At 34.9% G+C, this 24699-nt stretch overlaps 1 protein-coding gene across 1 annotated transcript in view; it reads right to left on the bottom strand.

Moving 5' to 3' along the window:
• The window catches only part of SLCO6A1 (solute carrier organic anion transporter family member 6A1), a 95763-nt gene that overhangs the window by 48840 nt on the left and 22224 nt on the right, over positions 1–24699 (bottom strand). The window contains exons 5-7 of the mRNA XM_025993006.2: positions 23926–24047; positions 22991–23100; positions 10366–10510 (exon numbers count right to left, since the gene is read on the bottom strand). Of these exons, the coding sequence (XP_025848791.1) occupies positions 10366–10510; positions 22991–23100; positions 23926–24047 (377 nt within the window). The remainder of the gene's footprint in view (positions 1–10365; positions 10511–22990; positions 23101–23925; positions 24048–24699) is intronic.

Here is a 24699-nt window from a genome sequence, read left to right as displayed (position 1 = left end):
AACCAAACAACTATCGGATTTGGGGAAACCAAGCACATTTGTGAGCAGAAAACTGAGAATGCAACTCAGCTAAGAAAATATTGGCTGTCAGGCCAATTGCACTGGGCGATAAGAAAATCCTGGATGCAGGGATTTCAAAAACTAAATGGCCAGCTCTTTGAAGCCTCTCCCAAAAGGAAACTAAACAGTTGAAAAATCAACCAATGCACAGAATCTCCAATCAACTTTTTACGTAAAGATTTCACTGGTATATAGAAAAGTACACAAATCACAATTGTACATACTTATGAGTTTTCAAAGTGAATGCTCCTATGAAGCCACAACCCATATAAAAAATCCAACATTGCCAGAAGATTAGAGGTTCTTTCATGCACTTAGAGGATTTTATAAAATATGGATCATAAAGTATAAGTACATTAAGGCTTCTTTTGTTTGGTATGATCTTTGAAAAATTCACCCACGTTTTTATATATGACAATAGATGATACCTTCTCATTGCTAAATAGCATTCTAGAATATATATACACCACAACTTACTCACTGTGATATTGTGAATTGTGATGCAACTTTAAAAATTCATGTACATGTCCTTTTTAAAAAATATGCATTTCTTCTAGGTATGTTCTTAAGAGACAAACTTATGTTTGGTATATAACTAGGAGTGGAGGTCCTGAATGAGGGAATATGTACATGTTCAGATTTTTGTGATATTGCCAAACAGATTTATAAAATGATTAAGCCATTTACACATTTACCAGTAGTGGATAAAATGCCACCACTCCACATCCATACCAACGTGTATTTCTCTTTTTCATTTTAGCCATTGTGGTGAATGAATAATGGTATTGCCTTGTGGTTTTAATATGTGTTTCCTTAAAAACCAATGAAAGTGAACCCACTTTCATATGAATAATGTCCAGTGGATATCATCTTCTATAGAATACTTTTGTCCATCTTTATTGGATTACTTAACTCACTACTTATAGATATTTTTACATATTATAGACTTAAGTTCTTTGTAGAATATTTCTATTGAAAAGATTGTCTGCTTTCATTTTTACTCCTTATGCTGACATTTGATGAACACAATTCTTAAATTTTAATTTAATACCATTTTTCTCCTTTATGGTTATTATGTGATTTCTGTCCTATATAAAAAAATCTTTGTCTTCTCTAAGGCCATTAAATAATTTCCTATATTTTATTCTAAAAAGCTTTATAGTCTTACCATATACATTTAGATCTACAATACATCTAGAATTGATACTTGTGTTTGTAGTGAGGTAGAGGTCAACATTTACCTTTTGCATAAGGATACCTAATTGACTCAATGTCATCAAAATCTAAGTGATCTATTTGTTTTATTTATCTTAAATCTACATTGTTGAGGGTATGCCCATGTATAACTGTTTCATCTGCCTCACTGGCTGACTGTCCTGTCATTATAAATGATCTTTTCATAACAAGTAATGCCTCTTGCATTGGAGAATATGTCATTTAAAATTACTATAGTTATACCATCTTTCCTTCTGGTTAGCATTCACATACTAGAACTTTTTCTATCCTGGATTTTCTACCTTTTCATTTCCTCATATTTAAGGAGTATCTCTTGCAGGTAACATACTGAATTGTCAGACTAATCTGAAAATCTTTATTCCTATGTAATATAATTACTATTATATTTATCAGGCAGCAATTCTCCATGTATCTCATGTTTATCTATATCTAGCAAGCAGAATCCCTGATTTATCTTTGTTCTATCTTTTCAGGGATATGGGTATAGTGAAAAAACAGCCTTGGATAATAGAGATAGTGTTCTCCTCAAGAGAAGAAGGCAAGTTTGCTCATAGTTTTGGAAAACAGATTATCGTGTCCCTCCTAGAATTAAGAGAAGATACATTTACTGTCAAGTATAACAAAGATAATGTTTTCTTCTGGATCAAAAGGTGAGCATGATTACTGTCTATCTATTATAAGATTATGTTCCCCCAGAGTTGTACCCACATTCATTACCTAACTTGCTTACACCATGCCCTGAACCCCCAGACTTCAGCAGATCCACCCTTTCCAGTCATATTTACCTCAGTCCCAGGGCTGTAGGTCCCTTTCTCCAGAAGACTGGTACAAATCTTGACAACACCATACCTCCTAACTCATATGTTTTAGGGGCCTCAGCTCCAGCAAGAGGAGTACGCCCTGTGGAAGCTTGAGGTGTACCTAGTTAAAACTGTTCCCCACCTTGACTGGGGACTGCACACTGCACACAACAGGCAAAGAGAGCCTCTGAACTTGACTAAACTGAAGGGAAAATTAGCCAGGACACAATAGTTGGGTACATGCAACACACACAGGAAGCATTCCTGAAGTGCCAGGTTCTGGTCAACATAAAAGGACTCTGCACTGCAGAGCACTACAGGACCTCTTCTTCATAAAGCCATTACTTTCAAAACTAGGGGGCAGACATAGAGAAATGGACACAGAGAGTTAGACAAAATGAGGAGACAGAGAAATATGTCCCAAATGAAAGAAGAGGAAAAAACAAAACCACAGCAAGATATCTAAGTGAAACAGATAGAAGTATATGCCTGATAGAGAATTTAAAATAATGATCATGAAGATACTCCCTGGATTTGAATAAACAGTGGAGAATATCAATGACACCCTTCAAAAGTGATAGAAAACACAAAGAAAGAACCAATTAGAAATGAAGAACACAACAAATTAAATTAAAAATACACTAGATGGAATAAATAGCAGGATAGAAGAAGTGGCAGAACAAATTAGAGACTTGAAGAACAGAATAATGGAAAGTAATCAAGCTGATCAGGTGAGGTAAAAGAAATCATGCAAAACGAGAATAGACTTAGGGTACTCAGTTACTCCAACAGGCATAGTAACATTCACATTATAGTGATTCTAGAAGAATAAAGAATAGTTGAATATTCCCTAATCTGGGAAAGGAGTCAGTTATCCAGATCCAGGAGGCACAGAAATTTCCCAAAAAAATCAACTCAAGATGGCCACATCAAGACACACAGTAACTAAAAATGCAAGAAGCAGTGATAAAAAGAGTATTTTAAAAGCAGTAAGAAAGGGCAAGGGGAAGCAGTAGGAGAAAAGAAGACAGTTACACACAAGGAAAGCACCATAAGGCTATCAGCAGATTTTTCAGCATAAACTTTGCAGGCCAGAAGAAAGTGGCATGAAAGGAAAAAATCTACAGTCAAGAATACTCCATCTAGCAAAGCTAACATTCAGAGTAGAAGGAGAGATAAAGGGAATCGCTGGGTGGCTCAGCAGTTAAGCACCTGCCTTCGGCCCAGGGCATGATCCTGGAGTCCTGGGACCAAGTCCCACATCAGGTTCCCTGCATGGAGCCTGCTTTTCCCTCTGCCTGTCTCTCTCTCTCTCTCTCTCTCTCTCTCTCTCTGTCTATCTCATGAATAAATAAATAAAATCTTTTAAAAAAAAAAAGGAGAGATAGAGTTTCCAGACAAACCAAAGCTAAAAGAATTCTTAACCACTAAGCCAGCCCTACAAGAAATGTAAAGGAGATTTTGTGAGAGAAAAACAAAAACAATAAGAGTAAGAAAAACAGGAAGTGTAAAAAGCAGTGAAAAATAAGCATATCTGTAAAAATCAGTCAAGGAACACACAAAATACAAAGATGTAAATTATGATACCTTACCAAAAACATGGGGGGAGGAGAGGATGAAGAGTAAAGAACAAGCTCAAACATATGTGACCATCAACTTAATATAAACTGCTATATGCAGAAGACGTTATATACAAACCTAATGGTAACCACAATCAAAACCCATTAATATGCAAAAAAATAAAGAGAAAAGAACCCAAGTATGAACTGTGAGAGAAGAGAGCAAAAAAGAGAACTGATCAGATGAGAAATACAAGAAAAACCACAAAACAAGTAATAAAATGGTGATAAATTTATATCTATCAATAATTACTTTAAATGTAAATGGACTAAATGCTCCAATCAAAAGACTCATCTATATTCTGCTTACAAAAGACTCAGGTATCAGATGGGTATCAGATGTAAAGATACTCACAGATTGAATGTGAGGGGATAGAGAAATATTTATCATGCAAATGGGTGTGAAAAGAAAGCTGGGGTAGCAATACTTTTTTTGGACAAAATAGACTTTAACCTGTAACAAGAGACAAAGAAGGACACTCTATAATAATAAAAAGTAAAGTCCAACAAGACCTAACAATTGTAAATATTTATGCATCCCACGTGAAAGCAGCCAAATAAATACCTAAAAGGTTAATAAAAAACATACAGGAAATAAGCAATAGTAATATGGTAATAGTAGGACACTTTAACACCCCACTTACAGCCCTGGACAGATCCTACATACAGAAAACCAACAAGGAAACAATGGCTTTGAATAACCTGCTGGGCCAGGTAGAGTTAACAGATATGTTCAGAATATTCCCTCCTAAAACACCAAATTATAATTTTTTTCAAGTATACATGGAACATTCTCCAAAAGAAATCACATATTAGGCCACGAAACAATCTCAACAAATTCAAAAAGACTTAAGTCATACCATGTATCTTTTCTGACCATAATACTATGAAACTAGAAATCAACTACAAGAAAAAAAATGTGGAAAGACCATAATACATGGAGGCTAAATAACACACTACTCAACAATGAATGGGTCAAGCAAGACATCAAAAAACAAATCAAAAATTACATAGAGAAAAACAAAAATGAAAACACAATAGTCTAAAATCTTTGGGAGGCAGCAAAAGCAAATTTAAGAGAAAAGTTCATAGTAATAAAGGTCTACATCAAGTAGCAAGAAAAATCTCAAATTAACTCCCTAACCTTACACCTAAAGAAACTAGAAAAGAACAACAAACAAAACCCCAAACCAGCAGAAGGAAGGAAATAATAAAGATAAGAACAGAAATAAATGATACAGAAACTACAAAAAAAAAAAAAAAAACAGATCAATGAAACCAGAAGCTGGTCTTTTGGAAAGATAAACCAAATTGACAAACCTTTAGTCAGATGCAACAACAAAAAAGGACTCAAATAAAATCACAAATAAAAGAGGAAAAATAACAACCAACACCACAGAAATACAAAGGATTGTAAGAGAATCTTATGAAAAATTATATGCCAACAAATCATACAACTTAGACGGGAAGGACCAATTCCTAGAAACATACTCTAACAAAACTGAAACAAGAAGAAAAAGAAAACTTGAACAGACTGATTACCAGCAATGAATTTGAATCAGTAGCCAAAATACTCCCAAGAAACAAAAGTCCATGGCAGGATGACTTCACAGGTGAATTCTACCCAACATTTAAAGAGTGAATACTTGTTCTCAAAATTTTCCCAAAAAAATAGAAGAGGAAAGAAAACTTCCAAATTAATTCTATGCAGTCAGAATTACCCTGATACTAAAACCAGGTAAAGAACTATGAAAAAAAAGAACAAAAGGCTAACATCCCTGATAATATAGATGCAAAAATACTAAACAAAATATTGGCAAACTGAATTCAACAATAAATTAAAAAATTATCCACCACAATCCAGTGGGATTTACTGCCAGGCTACAAAGATGATTTGATACTCACAATTCAATCAAGGTGGTAATCACATCAATGAGAAAGGATAAAAACCATATGATCAAAAAATAAATTAGAAAACCATATGATCATTTCAATAAATGAAGAAAAAGTATTTGACAAAGTACAACATCCATTCATGATAAAAGCCCTCAACAATGTAGATTTAGAGTGAACATATCTCAACATAATAACAGCCTTAAATGAAAAACTCATGGCTAACATCACCTGCAATGGGGAAAAACTGAGAGCTTTTCCCCCAAGGTCAGGAATAAGACATGAATACCCACTTTCACCACTTTTATTCAATATAGTATTGGAAGTCCCAGTCATAGTAATCGGACAACAAAAAGAAATAAAAGGCATCCAAATTGGTGAGGAAGAGGTAAAACTTTTCCTATGTGCAGATGACATGATACTATATATAGAAAACCCTAAAGACTCTACCAAAAAATTATTGGAACTGATAAATTCAGTAGTCGTGATATATAAAACCAATCTACAGAAATCTGTTGCATTTCTATACACAAATAACAAAGCAGCATAAAGAGAAGTTAAGAAAATAACTTAATAAAATAAAATAAAATAAATAAATAAATTGCCATTCCAATTGCACCAAAAATAATAAAATACCTAGGAATAAGTTTAAATAAAGAGGTAAAAGACCTGTAGTCTAAAAACTATAAAACATTGATGAAAGAAATTGAAGATGACACAAAGAAATGGAAAGACATTCCATGATCATGGATTGGAAGAAGAACAAATATGGTCAAAATGTCCATATTACCCAAAGCAAACTACATATCTAAAGCGATCCCTGTCAAAACACCAACAGCATTTTTCACAGAGCTAGAATGAACAATCCTAAAATTTGTATGGAACCATAAAAGATCACAAATAGCCAAAGTTACCCTAAAAAATAAAAGCAATGTTGGAGGTATCACAATTCCAGACTTCAAGTTACATTAGAAAGCTGTAAAAAGTATGGCACTGGCACAAAAATATATAGAAAAATATATAGACCAGAAGAGAATAGAAAACCCAGAAATAAACCCAAAACTATTTGGTTAATTAATCTTCAACAAAGTAGCAAAGAATATGCAATGGGAAAAAGATGACAGTCTCTTCAACAAATGGTGTCGGGAAGACTGGACATGGATGTGCAAAAATATGAAATTGGGCCACTCCCTTATACTATACAAAAATAAACTCAAAATGGATTAAGGGCTTAAATATGAGATCTGAAACCATAAAAATCCCAGGTCTGCCCCATTGTAACAAACCGGTCATAGATGGACTGTCTGTGGGCTCGATTCCTCCTACAGTCTATTATGCCAAACCTGGATCTATTCTAAGACAAAAGTAAAACATCTCAGGGTTGTTTTTCTATAACATTGTCACCCTCTCAGCAAGATACCCTAAGAAAGACATTTTCCTGTGTAAAATCATAGATGAGGCACTACAGACTTTGGATTCTTAAAATGCCTCTGAAAAGGAGGCAAAGTGACCTTGTGTGTGAGGATTTGGACAATTTCAATGTGCTTTTGCTGTTGCTTCAATATACTAATGATGTGGCTTTCAATTGTATGTTCAATTCTAAAAGGTATAATTGGTAATTACACTTAAAACTTGTACTATACATGCTCCTAAACTTCAAAAGTAAAGATGAAATACATAAGTTGAAATACCCAAAACTGTGCCCCTGTCTCTTCTTGCCTAACAGAAGTAACATAGAATCCTAGGATGGGAAAGAAAAATCCCAGGCTTACTTATGGTCTTAAAGGAAGCAGGGCTAGTAAGAGAGTAAGAATTGAGCAAGAACTCAATTCAACAGAACTTATGCCCACCGAAAATGGTTATCAGAGAATTGAGATTAACAGATTAACCACCAATTCAATTTAGTTGTTGCTCCTATATCCCTTGAAGTTCCAGATATTATGAAGTAACTAAATTTATGGCACACATGAATGGCACTTTGAGACGCTGTCTTGGACATTGTCAAAACCTTCTTTTGGATCCCATTAGCAACCAAAGACAAAGACCAATTCTCATTCACGCTATAAGGCCACGAATAATAAATCTGCAGTATTCCCTAAACTCCCCTAACATTTCCTACTACAAAGAGGTAGGTCAGGATTTATTGTGAGTACATTACTCACCAATGCCAAAAGCTTTCAATGATAGATAAATATCTGGTTGGATGGAAGGTCAGAAGTCTCAGCCTCAAAGGCTCCAACTTTGGTGTAACCATATCTTCATCAGCAAAGATGACTGATAAAGCTCAATGAAACCCAGAAGACAGCTCATTAAGTTTTGGGGGAACAATGCAGACAGATTCAAAATGCTCAACCACTCTGGCAATTAGGGACAAATTATTGTCCTTCTTCCCCTCAACCACAAGGTCGCAGGGCATCACTTTGGACTCTTGAGTATTACAGAGAGTAGATGACTCATATGGATACTCTATTTCAGTGGTTAATTCTCTCAGCTAACCTACAATGGGTGTAATCTGGACCTACGTTTAAAGCCAAGCAACAGGCTATGGTACACTTCTTGCTTTGAGGTACACAAACCTAATGACCCATTTGAGCTCCAGGTCTCTATAACTGATGATTTAGTGTACTAGAGCCTCTGTAAGAGGGAGCCAGCCTCCGTTCAGAAGCATTCCCTGGGGTTCACTGACTCCCTAAAACAGCTAAGTTGGAAAAACAACTCTTAGCTTACTACTAGCCTCTTGTCAGAACTGAAGCCCTGATGCAAGCAGGCTTTGTGACTCTGTGGACTGATATTCTCATTTTGAGATACACCAAATCAGATTCACAACTATTTGACCAGTCTTACTTACTCGTCAAGTGAAAATGGTATATTCAGGCCATAGGGATATTCATATTCATAATTCATAAGTGCTTAAAGAAACACCAGCCAAATAGTTACATAAAGTAACTAGTTACATAGAAGGGAAACCCTGTAAGGTTATCTCCTGATTTTTCAGTAGAAAAATTACAGGCCCTAAGGGAGTAGCCTAAATATTCAAAGTGCTGAAAGAAGAAAACTACAACCAAGAATACTCTACCCAGAAAGATTATCATTCAGAATTTATGCGAGAAAAAGAATTTCCCATACAGAAGTTAAGAATTCATCACCATTAAACCAGCCTTATAAGAAAGGTTAAAAAGACTTCTTTAAGTGGAAAATAAAAAGCCATAGCTAGAAGAAATTATAAAAGGAAAATTTCCACTGGTAAAAACAAATATATAGTAAAGCTAGTAGATCACTAATAAAGCTTGTATGAAGGTTAAAGGACAAAAGTAGTAAAAACCAACTACATCTAAAAATTAGTTAAGGGTTTCATAAAATTTAAAAATGCAAAAGCACTATATAAAACATGGAGGGTAGAGAATGGAAATAGAAAGCTTTTAAAATGCATTCAAACTAAAGCAATCATCAATCAAATATGGATTGTCACATACTTAGGATCTTATATAAAACTTCATGGTAACCAAAAACCAAAAACCTATAATGACATATAAAAAATAAAGTGAAAGCAATCCAGAGATTAAAAAAAAGTCATTTTTTACACTAAAGAAAGTCATTAATTACAAGAGAAGAAGAAACAGAGAAGAATTACAAAAATAGACAGAGTAAGGCGGACACTTGGATGGTTTATTTGGTTAAGCATCCAACTCTTTATTTGGGCTCAGGTCATGATCTCAGGGTCATGTGATCAAGCCCCATGTCAGTTTCCACGAAGGGCATGGAGCCTGAAAGATATTCTCTCTCTCTCTCTTTCTCCTTCTCTCTTTCTCTCTCTGCCTCAGTCCCTCTCCCCACCTCTCTCTCTCTCAGCCTCAGTCCCTCTCCCCACCTCTCTCTCTCTCAAATAAATAAATAGCATTCATGTGCTGCCTACAAGAAACACATTTTAGACACATGAAAAGTTATTCAACATCACTCATTATCAGGAAAATGCAAATCAAAACCACAATCAGGTATCACCACACCTGTCAGAATGGCTAAAATCAAAAACAGAAGAAACAGGGTTGGCAAAGATGTGGAGAGAGAGGAACACTTGTGCACCCATTGGTGGGAATACAAACTGGTACAAACAGTATGGAAAAAATTTTAAAATAAAATTACTTTATGGTCAAGTAATTCCACTACTAGGAATTTATCCAAAGAATACAACAACACTATTTTGGAGGAGAAATATGCCTCCCTACGTTTGTTGCAGCATTATTTACAAAGCCAAATTATAGAAGTAGCTGAAGAGTCCATTGATAGGTGAATGGATAAAGACAATGTGGAATATATAGACAATGTAATATTACTCAACCATAAAAAAGAACTTAATCTTGCCATTCACAACAGCATGGATGGTCTTAGAGAGTACAATGCTGAGTGAAATAAGTCAGAAAAAATAAATACCATATGATTTCACTCATATGTGGAATATGAGAAACAAAACAAAGAAAGAAAAAAGGGACAAATACCCCAACTCTAAATACAAATAATAAGCTGGTGGTTGTCAGAGGGGAGGCAGGTGGGGAAGTCAGTAAAATAAAGGGGATTAAGAGTATATTTTATTGTGATGAGTATTGAGTAATACATGGAATCACTTTAAAATAACAATAAAATAAAACTTGAGTAAATGCTCTCACTCCTACTTTATGCTTATTTGAAATATTTCATAGATGCATACAAGAAAATTTTACATAAAAACTTCAAAATAAGTACAATGAGCAGAAAAGGTCTACCTGCAATTTTAGTTGCTGTAGAGTGTGTTAATATAAACTGATTTTCTATATATATAGGCAAAAATACAGAAGCTCCAATATAAACTAAAGATTCTGAAGCTTTGGCCAGAGTTAGGCATATAAATAGTGGACTCTTCAACAGAACCTGAAATAGAAATAAGTTATACACAAATTATCTTGTTAGGCAAAGAAGAGATTTTTTTTCAATCACATAGTAATGACCAATCAGCCAAACTTTTACCTCTCCCAATCTAAACTGAAAATGCACATATATAGATAGATATAGATATAGATATATAAATAAAAACCAAAATTTGCAATTCACCAATATATAAATACTATTAAAGACATGTATTAGAACCATTTTTAGGGGCAGCCCAGATGGCTCAGCAGTTTAGCACCGCCTTTGGCTCAGGGCGTGATGCTGGAGTCCTGGGATCAAGTCCCACGTCGGGCTCCCTGCATGGAGCCTGCTTCTCCCTCTGCCTGTGTCTCTGCCTCTCTCTCCCTCTGTGTCTCTCATGAATAAACAAATAAAATCTTTAAAATACAAAACCATTTTTATTTGTAATTTGACCTCCATACCACCTATAATTTTTATTTGTGAGTCTGGCAGTTTTCTGGAAAACTTAAGGAAAAAAAAAAGATATCATTAACCAGGAGTCTAGAATGTCCTTTTACTTTAATTAATCTATTTTTTTTCTTAATAAATCTTTTTACCTAAATAAAAAAACAAAGATAAGCAACATTCAAGGAAAATCACTAGTATTACTATTAAGATTCTACAACATTTTACTCCTGGGAATTCCATATAGAGTGAAGTCATTTACATTTTGCATTTTAGTCAATTTTTTTTTAACTAATTCAGAAACCTTAGCAAGGATGTATAGTGATGCTGTACTATTACCTATTATACTATTACACTATACATAGTAATTAACATGACAGTAATTGACATGCAAATACTAACTTTTTAACTGCTTTCTCTATTTCCTATATACCTATATATCTTTGAAAATTTCAGTGGTGCTTTATGTTTGTATATACTGTTAAATTAATTTTTTTCTAGTCCTAAATACCATTTTGAAAATCTAAACAAATTCTCTATATTGATCTAATTCATCTTCTCAGGGCTGTCTAACTCCCACAGGGTTAAATGCTCAGACTCACTTCAACTCCCATTGTTACAAACAAGGCCGTCTTAAACATCGTTGTACGTGCACCGTTACGGACTAGGGTCAACGGTCTTTGGAACTATATATCCATACAAGGATTGCTGGGCCATTAAGATCTACTATATACCTCCTTCCACTATTTCTCTAGATTTTTTTCCCCAAATGTATCAGCTTACAATCAGACCATAACGTAGGAGAGTTACATATTCTTCATGGAGCAACTTATACTTTATAAAGTTCACCACAAGCAGTATTTTCCATTCCACATTCCAAGTCCTTCCAGAACTTTGCCATGCTCCCATCAGGAGGCATTGACCTTGGAAAGTCCTTTATGACTGTCGCAACAAAGCAAGAGATGCTGCATGACATCTGACGTTGGGTCATAAAGCGACAGTACGACTCCTGCTGTATATTCTCACTCTCTCAGAACTTTGGCTTTGAGAATCTTTCTGCATGTTGTAAGAAAGTCCAGGCCGGATGGAAGTCCAGGCCATGCATGGGTAATCCAGCAAACAGACAGTTTCAAAAGCTAGTATTTGAGTAAACAAGCCTTCAGGTTATTTTATTCTCCAGACTTCACTTTAGTTGACAAGTAGAGCTGAGCAGAGTAAGCCCTGACAAAACTGCAGATTAATGAGCAAAATTGTGTTCTTCACAATTTTGTGTTCTTCAAAATAATGTTCAAAATTGTTTGTGTTATTTTAAGCTACTAGGTTTGGGGATGGTTTGTCACATAGCAATAGATATCTGGTAAACCCCCACATAATCACAAATCCTTGATATTATTAGCTGGCTTTTAAATTTTTGCCATGCTGATGGATGTAAAAATCATACCACACAATGCTTTGCTTGGCACTTTTCTAAATTCAGATCCAACTGAGCATTTCTTCACATCATTCATAGCTATTTCAGGTCAGTTATTATGTGTGAACTGCTTATCCACATTTTTATTAGGCTTCCTGAAATTCCTGTAGAGATTTTTCAAGACTTCCTTGTTTATTCTAAATGCTAATCTCTTGTTAGACTAAGAGATCTCTTACTCATCTTTTAACATAGTATGCAGTTTCCTTCACAGAACAGAAATCTTCATTGTAATCTAGCCCATTAATTTTTACTTCATATTTTACACATTTGCAAACTTGTTTAACCTTTCCTACCTTTATGTCACAAGATATTTCTTTCCTGGTTTAGCATTAACTCTGCTGGCATTTTTCTAATCACATTACATTAACTTAGAAATCACCTTTGTATGAGAGGCCCAACTTCATTTCACCATAGAATCAAATTTGTCCCCACACTTAACTGAGCAGCTATCCTTGCAGAGCCTTCTCTATCATATAGCAAGATTTTACATGCATTAACCTGTTGCTGAGTTCTATAACTTTTGTCCCATTGGTCTATGCCATGATTTTATATGAAATGGCAGTCTGTATTAGATACAAAAGGCAGAATGAGGAACAGAAAACCTAGCTTTTCCCTCCTCTCTGCAACTGATTTTTGGAACAACTAGTAAATCACATCTCTACATATCCTATTTTTTAGGCAGTATTAATAATAGTAGACAAAGTAACTATGTTAGAGTCAGTCACATGAGATATTTTTATATTCTTAACCTCAATTAAGCCACCTATATGTGTATGTGTGCATGTGCCTGTGTGCACATCCAAAGATACATGTGTCTTTGGAAAAATTACTCATTTTATTTCTTTACTCGTCCTCTTTAAATTACTGGTTCATCATCTGTAAGATAGAAATTATAATATCTGTATCTCCAGGTGATCATGAGAATGGAATATATGCAATAATTTGGTTTCTGGCATATAGAAGGTACCTAGGAAAGCATACACATCATTTTCATAATTTATAAAATAAGGGGGTCACGCTAGATTATCAGATTTGTTGTTTGCAAATGTGCTTTGAATCATTTGAAGGGTGTAAAACACAGACTGCATACACATCATTTTCATAATTTATAAAATAAGAGGGTCACGCTAGATTATCAGATCTGTTGTTTGCAAATGTGCTTTGAATCATTTGAAGGGTGTAAAACACAGACTGCCCGGTCTTACTTTCAGAGTTTCTGATTTAGAACGTCTGGAGTCGGGCCCGAGAATTTGAATTTTTAACAAATTCCCAGGTGATGATGATGATGATGATGATGATGATGATAATGATGGCCTGGGAGCCACACTGAGAACCACCAGCACTAGATAATTTTTGTGTTTGGACTCTTTAGAATTAAAATGAATAGATTCAAAGGTTAATCCAGTTGATTTTACTCAGTAAAGTAAGAAAGCCAAAAACATTTTCCAAGTAGCTGAATAATTCAGCACTCATAAAGAAACAGAACATGATTCAGAATCAAATGGCAGCTTTGGTGTCTGCTCCCTAGTGAGCATTCCACTGCTTTCTCTTAACTGTTTCAAAGGCCCAGATGTTCGGCTTCTTTCTATCAGCTTGTTGTGTCTATATCTACATCTATTACAGCCTCTGACTACATTGTCTCTCCATTTGCTCCTCTTTCTCAACAGCCTTTGCACATTCATTCCATGTCAGTTTATTAAGGCTGTGTTGTTTGAGTTTCCCAGACTTTCTCCTATTTATACTCTCCCAAGAAAGAGAAATTATCAAGTCAGTTTTTAACAAGTGTCCCTATTGGGTATTTTCTCAAGCTATTTAAGAGGTTTTTGGGAAATCTAGGAGTTACTATCTGGGTTCAAGTGCTGATCCCAGACCTAGTTTTAAGTATGACAGTTGAACTACATCCCATAGAGCATGGCAACTCATGCATAAGGAACCACTTCTGGGCACTTTATTCAGAAAGAAACTGTAGGGACACCTGGGTGGCTCAGTGGTTGAGGCTCAGGGTGTGACCCTGGGGTCCCGGAAATGAGTTCAGCTTTGGGCTCCCCATATGGAGCTTGTTTCTCCCTCTGCCTGTGTCTGCCTCTCTCTGTGTGTCTCTCGTGAATAAATAAATATTTTTTAAAAAGAAACTGTAACCATAACTAACTCAGAATACAACAGACCTTTCCAATAAAATGTCCAGGCTCTCTTCTTTAAAAAAAAAATCTATTTTTTTCTTAAGGGATTTCATGTAATAAAATCAGGCTGAATTATGGTAGGTTGAATTATGATAGGTGTAAATGTACAACAGGAGAAATCAAATTAGGTCTTCACAGTAGCAGATAAATTTAAGCAAGAGATAAATTTTGATGGCTTAGAATATTTCTCTGCACTCTGGCTCTCAGCCCTAGTCAATCACTGGGTTTGTCTAAAACCAAGATCTTTAGACACGCCAGAGGAGGCTCGTGGTGGTCTGGGAGGTATGGTTTCAAACCCGACTAGGTACTCCTGCAGGTACTTACTTAGTATGAGTGTGAAATAAGAACAGGATCAGCAAATATCAGCAAAATATAAAGTAAATTATCTAGTGAACACAGACAAGTAGACTAAGATTCAGGACAGGTCTCGAGTAGCAGCAGGAAACAAATGTTAATAAGGGAGCTATTGCATGAACCAAGGTTCATTGAATATGGGATGTGTAGTGTCCCAATTAATTGCAGAACTTTTTCTTTTATGTGGGAGAAGCATCCATCTACTTCCTACTCTAAGCAAGGTAGCATAACAGGAGACAATGACCTTGCCAGTAAAAGGCCTTAGTGTCTATAGACAAATAGGAGGAAAATATAAGTTGAAGAGGAGACCAATAAGCTCCTTTGAATTTCCCAAGTGTTTTACTTGATCATTTAACTTCTCCCTTTCTCTGGTCTTGGTTCCTCATGAAGAACATGTATAATTAGCCACAGAAAATAAGTAATGGTTATCTTCATTAAATCTGTCAAGGAGAATAAAAGACCTCACCGAGAAAATGTTGCTTGTTCAAGCTGAAAAATGTTTCAGCCATCTATCCTGAAACCTCACTTACTCTGCTTCTACAAATACCAATTTATTCCACCAAACCTAGGAGACAATTCAGAGACCAAAACTAGTACACGTCATCCTGATATAAATACAAATGATAAATATATTTTTTAAGAATCATGTTACTTGTGTCAAATGTACATTGATTGATTCTAGTTTCTATGATAGCAATTTACCTGCTTTCAAAGAACATTCAATATTTTGACCACCCAGAGTGTAATATCTAAATAATGTGGACACTAGCCTTCTTTTATGTACTCTGTCATCCATTTCTAGCCACACAGGCAACAAATAATGCTTTATATTCATTTGGTTCTACAGAACCAAGTTCTGTAGTTCAAAAAGTTCTTTCATATCAAAATAGTCACTGACACTTCTTTGTTCACTGGAATTCTAGTATATAAATGTCTTCCCCACTGATAAGGTATGAGACTTAAGGCAGGAGATGAAGAAAAACAAGGTAAAAGTGTTCATCTCTCTGATCCATACATTTAAAAACAGTTTTCTCTTATAAAATTTTATTCCTTATCTGCCTCTAGCCAGTGCTAATTTCATTGTTTTTTTCTTTTCCCTAATTTATTTCCCTAACTCCCAAGCTTTCTATTTTTACTCTTTTAAAATATACTTCTAATCGATTATATTCTGATAGCTATAGTTATTCATTGTTCTACTTTCTATTCTTAGCTTAAACCCATAGACATTTATAACTTTTTGCCTCATGGATTTTATAACTTATTTTTTTCTTCAAATTTTTATTTAAAGTCTAGTTAGTTAAAATAGAGTGCAATATTGGTTCAGGAATAGAATTTGGTGATTCATCACTTATATACAACACCCAGTGCTCATTGTAACAAGTGCCCTCCTTAACCCCACTCCCCATCTAGCCCATCGCCCACCCACCTTCCTTCATCAATCCTGTTCTTATCACTAACAGTCTCTTATGATTTGTTTCCTTGTCTTTTTTCCCCCTTCCCATATGTTCATCTATTTTGTTTCTTAAACTCCACATATGGTTTTTGTCTCTCTCTGACTTATTACACTTAGCATGATATACTGTAGCTCCATCCACATCATTGCAAATGGCAAGATGTTGTTTTTGATGGCTGAGAATATTTCAGTGTGTGTGTGTATATATACACATCATCTTCTTTATCCATTCACCAGTAGATGGACATTTGACTTCTTTTCCATATTTTGGCTATTGGTGATTATGCTGCTAAAAACACCGGGGTGCATGCACCACTTTGAATCTATATTTTTGTGTCCCCTTTGGGTAATACCCAAGAGTGCAATTGCTGAATTTTAGTGTAGTTATATTTTTAACTTTTTAAAAAGATTTATTTACTTATTTATTTGAGGGAGAGAGTGTGTGAGCAGAGGGAAAGGGAGAGGGAGACAAGCGACTCCCCGCTGAGCAGGGAGACTGAAGAGGGACTTGACTCATGACCTGAGCCAAAATCAAGAGTTGGATGCTTAACCAAATGAGCCACCCAGGTTCCTCTATTTTCAACTTTTTGAGGAGCCTCCATACTGTCTTCCACAGTGGCTGCACTAGTTTGCATTCCCACCAACAGTGCAAGAGGGTTCCTCTTTCTCTGCATCCTCACCAATAACTGGTATTTCTTGTGTTGTTAATTTCAGCCACTCAGACAGGTGTGAGGTGGTATCTCATCATGGTTTTGATTAGTATTTTCCTGATGATGAGAGATGTTGAGCATCTTTTCATGTGTCTGTTAGCCATCTGGATGTCTTCTTTGGGGAAAAAAATATCTATTCATGTCTTCTGCCCATTTCTTTTTTTTTTTAAACTTTTTTTTTTTAATTTATTTATGATAGTCACACAGAGAGAGAGAGAAGCAGAGACACAGGCAGAGGGAGAAGCAGCCTCCATGCACCGGGAGCCCGACGTGGGATTGGATCCCGGGTCTCCAGGATCGCGCCCTGGGCCAAAGGCAGGCGCCAAACCGCTGCGCCACCCAGGGATCCCTTTCTGCCCATTTCTTAACTGGATTATTTGAGTTTTGGTTGTTGAGTTTGATACGTTCTTTATAAATTTTGGATATCAACCCTTTATTAGATATGTCATTTGCAAATATCTTCTCCCATTCTATAGATTGCCTTCTAATTTAGTTTCCTTTGCTGTGCAGAAGCTTTTTATCTTGATGAAGTCCCAATAGCTCATTTCTGCTTTTGTATTCCTTGCCTTTAGTGATATGTCCAGTAAGAAGTCGCTACAGTTAATGCCAAAGAGTTGCTGCCTGTGTCTCCTCTAGGATTTTGACGGTTTCCTGTCTCAGATTTTTAAATCATTCATCCATTTTTAATTTATTTTTGTGTATGGTGTAAGAAAGTGGTCCAGTTTCATTCTTCTGCATGCTGCTGTCCAGTTTTCCCAACACCATTTGTTGAAGAGACTGTCTTTTCTCCAGTGGATATTCTTTCCTGCTTTATTGAAGATTAGTTGACCAGGTAGTTGTGGGTCCATTTCGGGGTTTTCTGTTCTGTTCCACCGACCTATGTTGTCTGTTTTTGTGCTAGTACCATACTGTCTTGATCACTACAGCTTTGTTATATAGCTTGAAGTCCAAAACTGTGACATCTCTAGCTTTTTCTTTTTCAAGAAAAATACTTGCTTTGGTTATTTGGGGGCTTTTGTTGTTCTGTACATATTTTAGGATATTCTAGTTCTGTTAAAAATGCTGGTATTTTTTTAAATGCTGGCATTTTGATGGGGATTATGTTAAATATGTAGATTGCTTTGGGTAGTATAGACATTTTAGTGTTTTTTCTTCCAATCCATAGGCATAGAATGCTTTTCTACTTATTTGTGGAAATAAATAATTTGATTTCTTACATCAGTGTTTTATAGTTTATAGAGTACAGATTTTTTACCTCTATGGTTAGGTTTATTTCCAGGTAGTTTATGGTTTTTGATGCTATTGTAAATGGGACTGATTCCTTGATTTCTCTTTCTCCTGCTTCATTATTGGTGTTTAGAAATGCAGCAGATTTCTGTACACTAATTTTGTATTCCGCAAATTTGCTGAATTCATGTATCAGTTCTAGCAATTTTTTGTGGAGTCTTTTGGGTTTTCTGCATAAAGTATCATATCCTCTACAAATAGTGAAAGTTTACTTCTTCCTTGTTGACTTGGACACCTTTCATTTCTTTTTGTTGTCTGATTGCTGAGGCTAAAACTTGCAGTACTATGTTAAATAGTAAGGGTGAGAATAGACATCCTTGTCTTGTTCCCAACCATGCAGGAAAAGCTCTCAGTTTTTCCCCATTGAAGATGATATTAGTTGTGGATCTTTCATATATGGCCTTTATAATGTTGAGATATGTTTTATCTATACCTACCTTGTTGAGGGTTTTTATCAAGAATAGATGCTATATTTTGTCAAATGCTTTTGCTGCACCTATTGAGAGGATCATAGATTCTTACCATTTTTTTTATTAATGTAGTACATCATGGTGATTGTTTTACAAATACTGAACCACTCTTGCAGCCCCGGAATAAATCCCACTCAATTGCAATGAATAATTCTTTTAATGTACTATTGGATTGGATTTGCTAATATCTTGTTAGAATTTTTGCAAATGAGAGTATAACTTTACAAGTATGTTAAATATTTTGTTTCTGTTCTGGCTTTTTATCTTTTCTTTATTCCCATCTTACCTATTTTAGAATTAAAATTAGCTTTACTGACATTTGAGTAAAACTCTTTTCTTTCCTTAATTGATGAATTTCCTAAAATATATAAATAAGGACCAGAAAGAAATATGGTAACAGTAGAGAGAATAACATTCTAAAAACAGCTACTTCTCTGGCTCCTTTTAATAAAAATTGATGACAAGAAGACTCTTTAAAAAAAAAATCTATGCTTAAAAGATGAGGAGATGTGTTTTTTAACTAGCTATTAGTCAGCAAGTCTTATAATGACGGTGATAATTTTACTGACTGGAATAATTTGCTTGTTGGAATGATTTTATGTCAGCCCTTACATCGGGAGTTTGTGAACTAGACATTGAACCTCAAACAAACAATATCAATTAAGTGTCATGAACCAGGAGGTACTGAACTATAGAGTTAGTAGTATAGGAAGACAATAGATCTTTCTTTATTCAAATTCTTCACACTAGTCTTTTAAATTCATCTTCTAGTTGATAACCCACTCTTCTTTTCAAGATAAAAGGAAAATCTTATGAATTTTTCCCCTATTTTTTATATACTTTCCCTCCCTAATCTAAAAGTAGAAATATCTCTCAAGTAGGTATTCATATTAATTATGTATTTATTGAGTTTTTACTATGGGATATGCAGTAATCTATACACCCTACATTCCCATGAGGAAGATACCATTACTGTACCAATTTCTTATTTGAAGAAAGTGAGCTCAGACAGGCTAAAACACCATTATTTCATTTAATATAAAATACAATCAACAGTAAGAAACACCATTATTTTATGTACCACTAAGAAAAAAAACACTGCAACTGACATAATGAGATAATGCTCTAAGGAAAGTCCTATACTATGTAGGTATTAGTCTCCCCAGCTTTTGAAATACATTAGATCTATTAAGAAGGACTTGCCAATTTTTCCTGACTCAGCTGTACACCTTAACATGTGGTAGGTATCTTAAAGCTATCTCTACTTGTGGGACTCCTTTACTTAAGTTTCATAAAATGCCTGGATGTTACTTTACAAGAAAATGTGAACTAGTGGTCATTCCTTCAACATCAAATATTTGCATATATGTATTTATTTATATTATACATATACATATGTATATGTATAATACATATATAAAAACTTTATAATCCCATGCTTGAATACTGCATTCATCTTTTTTGAAAAATTAACCCAGCAATCTCACTCAATAGGGACAGCACCACTAAAGTATGTAATGTAAAGTAATGATAATATGAACAGCCATGACCAAGTTTACCCATACTCAGGCATTATCTACTATGTCACAATTACATCCTCCTTTACAGTTATTTCAAGACTCCATCAAATTAATACCAACCCAAGTTTAAAGATGTTAAAATGTGAAGAAAAAAAGTATGTCTCAGAATCAAAGAAATCTAGAAGTTTGCATAAGGTATCACCTGTAGGGAGGGCTATATAATGTCCCTGATGGGTAGGCCTACTCACAGTTAGGCCTGCTAACAGATCAGAATCTATGGATAGAGAGAGGGAGCTGATGCATCATTAGCCTTTTACCCCTTGGATAACCACAGAGCACAAAGAGAAGGCTAGAGCTTGCTCTCTTTAAAACTTTTTACCAAAGAAAAAAGGAAGCTACTCTTGGGTGGCCAGTCTCTAGCACATAGTCTCACTTTTGGGCTTGGGCAAAAAGTAACAAACCCTAACAAAGAAAATTTTTCTGCCTGTGAGATCTACCACAGAGAAGCATAAATTTAACCTTAGTTCCACTTTCTACTCATTCCCAGAAAGTCATAGCATCTCTAGCCCTTCCTTGATGAGGGATTATAACCATTACTCACAGCTCAACTCCATTCTACCTTGCATGAATTATTTAATAGCATTGCTAAACTGACTCACAAGTAACCATCAACATAGTAGAAAAGATGAGCTGACTCCCTTATCATCAGAGAAGACACGCTCAACTTAAATTTTGTCAACATTAAAAATAAAATAAAGTAAAATGAAATAATTTCACCAACATGGCTCAGTAGATGTACTTTACTGAGAAATTCAGCTTTGGCAGGTGCTAAGCCATGAAACAAGGCAAACAAAATCTAGAAGGTTCCCCAATGTATGGCCCATTATCCCTCTATTTTCTTTCTGAACTCAGCCTGCTAATTGTTAAAGTCAAGAGTGTAGATACATAAGCTTTCTAGTGGTTCTTAATATTATATGTCTATGTATAGACTTTAGAACATTTGCTTCCCCACATCTTAGGTTTTAATTTATTTTCTTTCTTTTTTAAGGCTCCAGAAGCTCAAATAATGTTGCCATGTGAAAGGTTTACTTTTTCCTTCTTGGAAAAATCATTGTCCATAGCCCTGAACTTTATAAATGCCAAGTAATTCTTTAATTGGTTCTTACAACTTGGTCTCATATACTACAGCTGAATAAAAAAATAACTATTTATAATACCCAGAGAAAACTTCCTGTAACAACACCCAAATCATACTGCCTTTTTAATTCTTACCCTACTCTAATGCATTTTTTACACAAAGTCATGTTTTAAAGTTCTTAAAACATCATTTTATTATTTAGATTGACTTCCTATTGAATTCAAAACAAACTCTAAAGTTCTTACCATGTCCCACAAGGACCTTCATGAGCTAGCCTTCGCTTGTGTTTCCAACCAAGTGTTCCTTCACTCTCCTCTCCAAGCAACTTTGCTCAAAACGCACAAGTCTTCTCTAAACTGAACATAGCCAAAACTTCACTGCCTCAAGATGTTTCCGCATGTGTCTCTTATGCCCAGAATTTTCTTCATGACCATTCATCAAATGGATAATTCCTTCTTTTGCTTTAGGGTTTTCCATTTAAATGCTCTCTGTTCAGTGATGCTTGCTTTTACCCCATATCTAAACTACATTTTACATGGAATTTTCTCTACACAATTGTTAATCAGTGTTTTTTTTAATCTCTGCACTTTTTAAGACCTGAGATCCACACAAGAACATAGCTCCATAAAGGCACAGGTGTTAGTATTATATCTTCAATACAGTTCTGCCCACAATGTACAGGAAAAGAAGAGAAAGCAAATTGAATATAGAATCACTTAGGAGCTGGAGGTTTTTTTAGGGCACCTGGAAGGCTCAGTTGGTTGAGCTTTTGACTCTTGCTTTCAGCTTAGGTCATGATCTTAGGGTCATGGGATTGAACCTCATGTCTAGTTCCATGCTAAGCAAGGGATAGGTTTGAGATTCTTTCCTTCTCCCTTCCTCTTTCTACTTCTCCCCCTCTGCTCCCACCCCACCCCCACTTTCTCTATCTAATAAATAAATACAATCTTTAAAAAAATTTAAATAGTTGAATTTTTTAACCCCACTATGTCTTTATTGTAGGCCATGTTTCTCACTTAGAGGAGCAAAGATATCTTCTCCATTTGATATTGAGAGAGTTTCCATAAAATATGATGTTTGGGAGAATATTTGTTAACTTCTAGAGTTCTCTGCTAAATCATTTAAGCATAATAAAAAGATGTTAACACCTGTAAGCCTTCTCATTAAATGTCTTATTTATTTCTTCAGGGAAAGAACAAACACAAAGTAAAATTAAAAGAAATAGAAGGAAAACACTAGTACCATCCTCTGACATTAACCTGTTTCTGGAAATGCCACTTAGGTAAGGATGGGTCCTATTTCCCATTATATATAAAATGAATAAGTTAATTAAGACTTCAAAAATCCCCCTCAGATTTTTTTTTAATCCCTCTCAGATTTAAGTCGGACACTTTATGGTTATTTTCTTAAATCCATTGTTAGAAAAGTATACAGGTCAACTTATTTGGCTTGTTCATGTAAAATATTACTTTACCCAAATAGTAGAAAATAAATCCTTGAGACTGGTTCCAAATTCCTGATCTTTAATTTTTAATTTGAATGGATTAGGCTGTTTACGCTTCTCAGCTTTTATCTTTGCTGTACCTACATGATAACAAGTAAAAAAATCTTATATGTTTAAATAATTAAAACATATATACAAACATATGCACATATCTTAATAAACCCAATTTTTCTTTAAATGACAAGTGAGCTATTTGTAAACAAACTAAAGCCAGTCTAATTAAGCAAAAAGCACATTCTCCCAAAACAGTGCTGTCAAAAAGAACATTCCATGATAATGAAAATTGTCCATATCTGTACTGTCTCATATTGTAACCATGAGTTATATGTGGCTATTAAATACTAGAAATGTAGCTCTTATGACTGTTTCTAATTTTCATTTAATTTGAAATTGAAATGTCCACATGCTGCAAGTGACTAGTATTTGACAGCAAAGCCCTAAAATGTAAAAGACTAATCTTTGACACTGCTAAAAATATGCTGTGCCAGTAAAATGTACTGACATTAGGAGAGTGTTTGATTTCTCTAATGTTGCATGTTAATTTTTTAGTGTTTCCAAAAGAATTTTAATAGTTATTATTTTATCTTACAATAATTCTTTCAGAAAGTACATGTATTAAATTATGCTAGGTAAATAGATTTAAACATGTTTCATTTTAAAGAAAACTTATGAACTCTAGCACTTAAAAAATGACAAGAAGCAAAGATACATACTAATGAAAGCCTGGCACATAATAAAATATTTGGCCACATGCAGCTTCATTTATTCAAATAACATTAGCATATGTCCCCATATCTCCATGACAAAAATAAATGTAGTTCAGCCATATTCTGACAATGGGAGATGGGGGTGAGGACAAGGAATCTACCATCTTTTAATTTAATGAATTATATTTTTATAGTCACCTCGTATACTGTGTGGAAAGCATGATAATGGTATTAATGTAGACCATGCAATAAGTGAGACCAAACCAAAATAAATCCACCATTTCTGCATCCATCTTTGATCACCATCAGTGTCTTCACCACTTTAACAGAGAAAAATTAAAAATTTCAACTTTGTGTATTCCATTACAAATAAAGCCATAATCAGAGAGAAAGACAGAGAAAAGCATTTTCTGTTAATTTGTCCCTATTTGTTTTGCTGATTGTAAGTCCTCCAATTACGTAGTTTTCTTTTATCCTGCAGGATTCTAAATTTTTCCCGTTTCTTTCTTTTCCCACGTCTACTCAGGTAGCAAAAGTAATCCTTTGTTCTTCTTAATTTTTTTTTTCTCCAGCAGAAGCCATGTATTTGGAAGACTACCTGTTTAAACCTCACCTATTCTTTAAAATCATTTTTGCTCCTTTAAATCATGCACACCTTTTAGGGTGACTCTGGTCCTTTAAGATGCACAACCAACACTTTATCTGGCATCTGACTCTTTAAATCACCTATGTTTGGATATCTCTTTCTTATAGTTCCTTCTCTGGCTCAACTCAGATGGAGTGTTAATTAATTACCCTTCTAGTGACCACCTAATGACCCATAGGACCCTTTGTTAGGCTTTGTCTTCCATCTTCGCTGTAGTTTTCCTTGGTCTGCCTTTGCAGACTTTGCAGTGAATGGGGTGGGATAGGAATGTGAAGGATCCTGTGCTGGATTTGTTGATTTTCTCTTTTTACTCACTGTTCATTTTG

The sequence above is a fragment of the Vulpes vulpes genome, chromosome 14 (assembly GCF_048418805.1).
Source record: "Vulpes vulpes isolate BD-2025 chromosome 14, VulVul3, whole genome shotgun sequence".
Lineage (NCBI taxonomy): Eukaryota > Metazoa > Chordata > Mammalia > Carnivora > Canidae > Vulpes > Vulpes vulpes.
The sequence above is the reverse complement of the archived record's forward strand: the minus strand, read 5'-3'. Positions and strand labels throughout refer to the sequence as shown.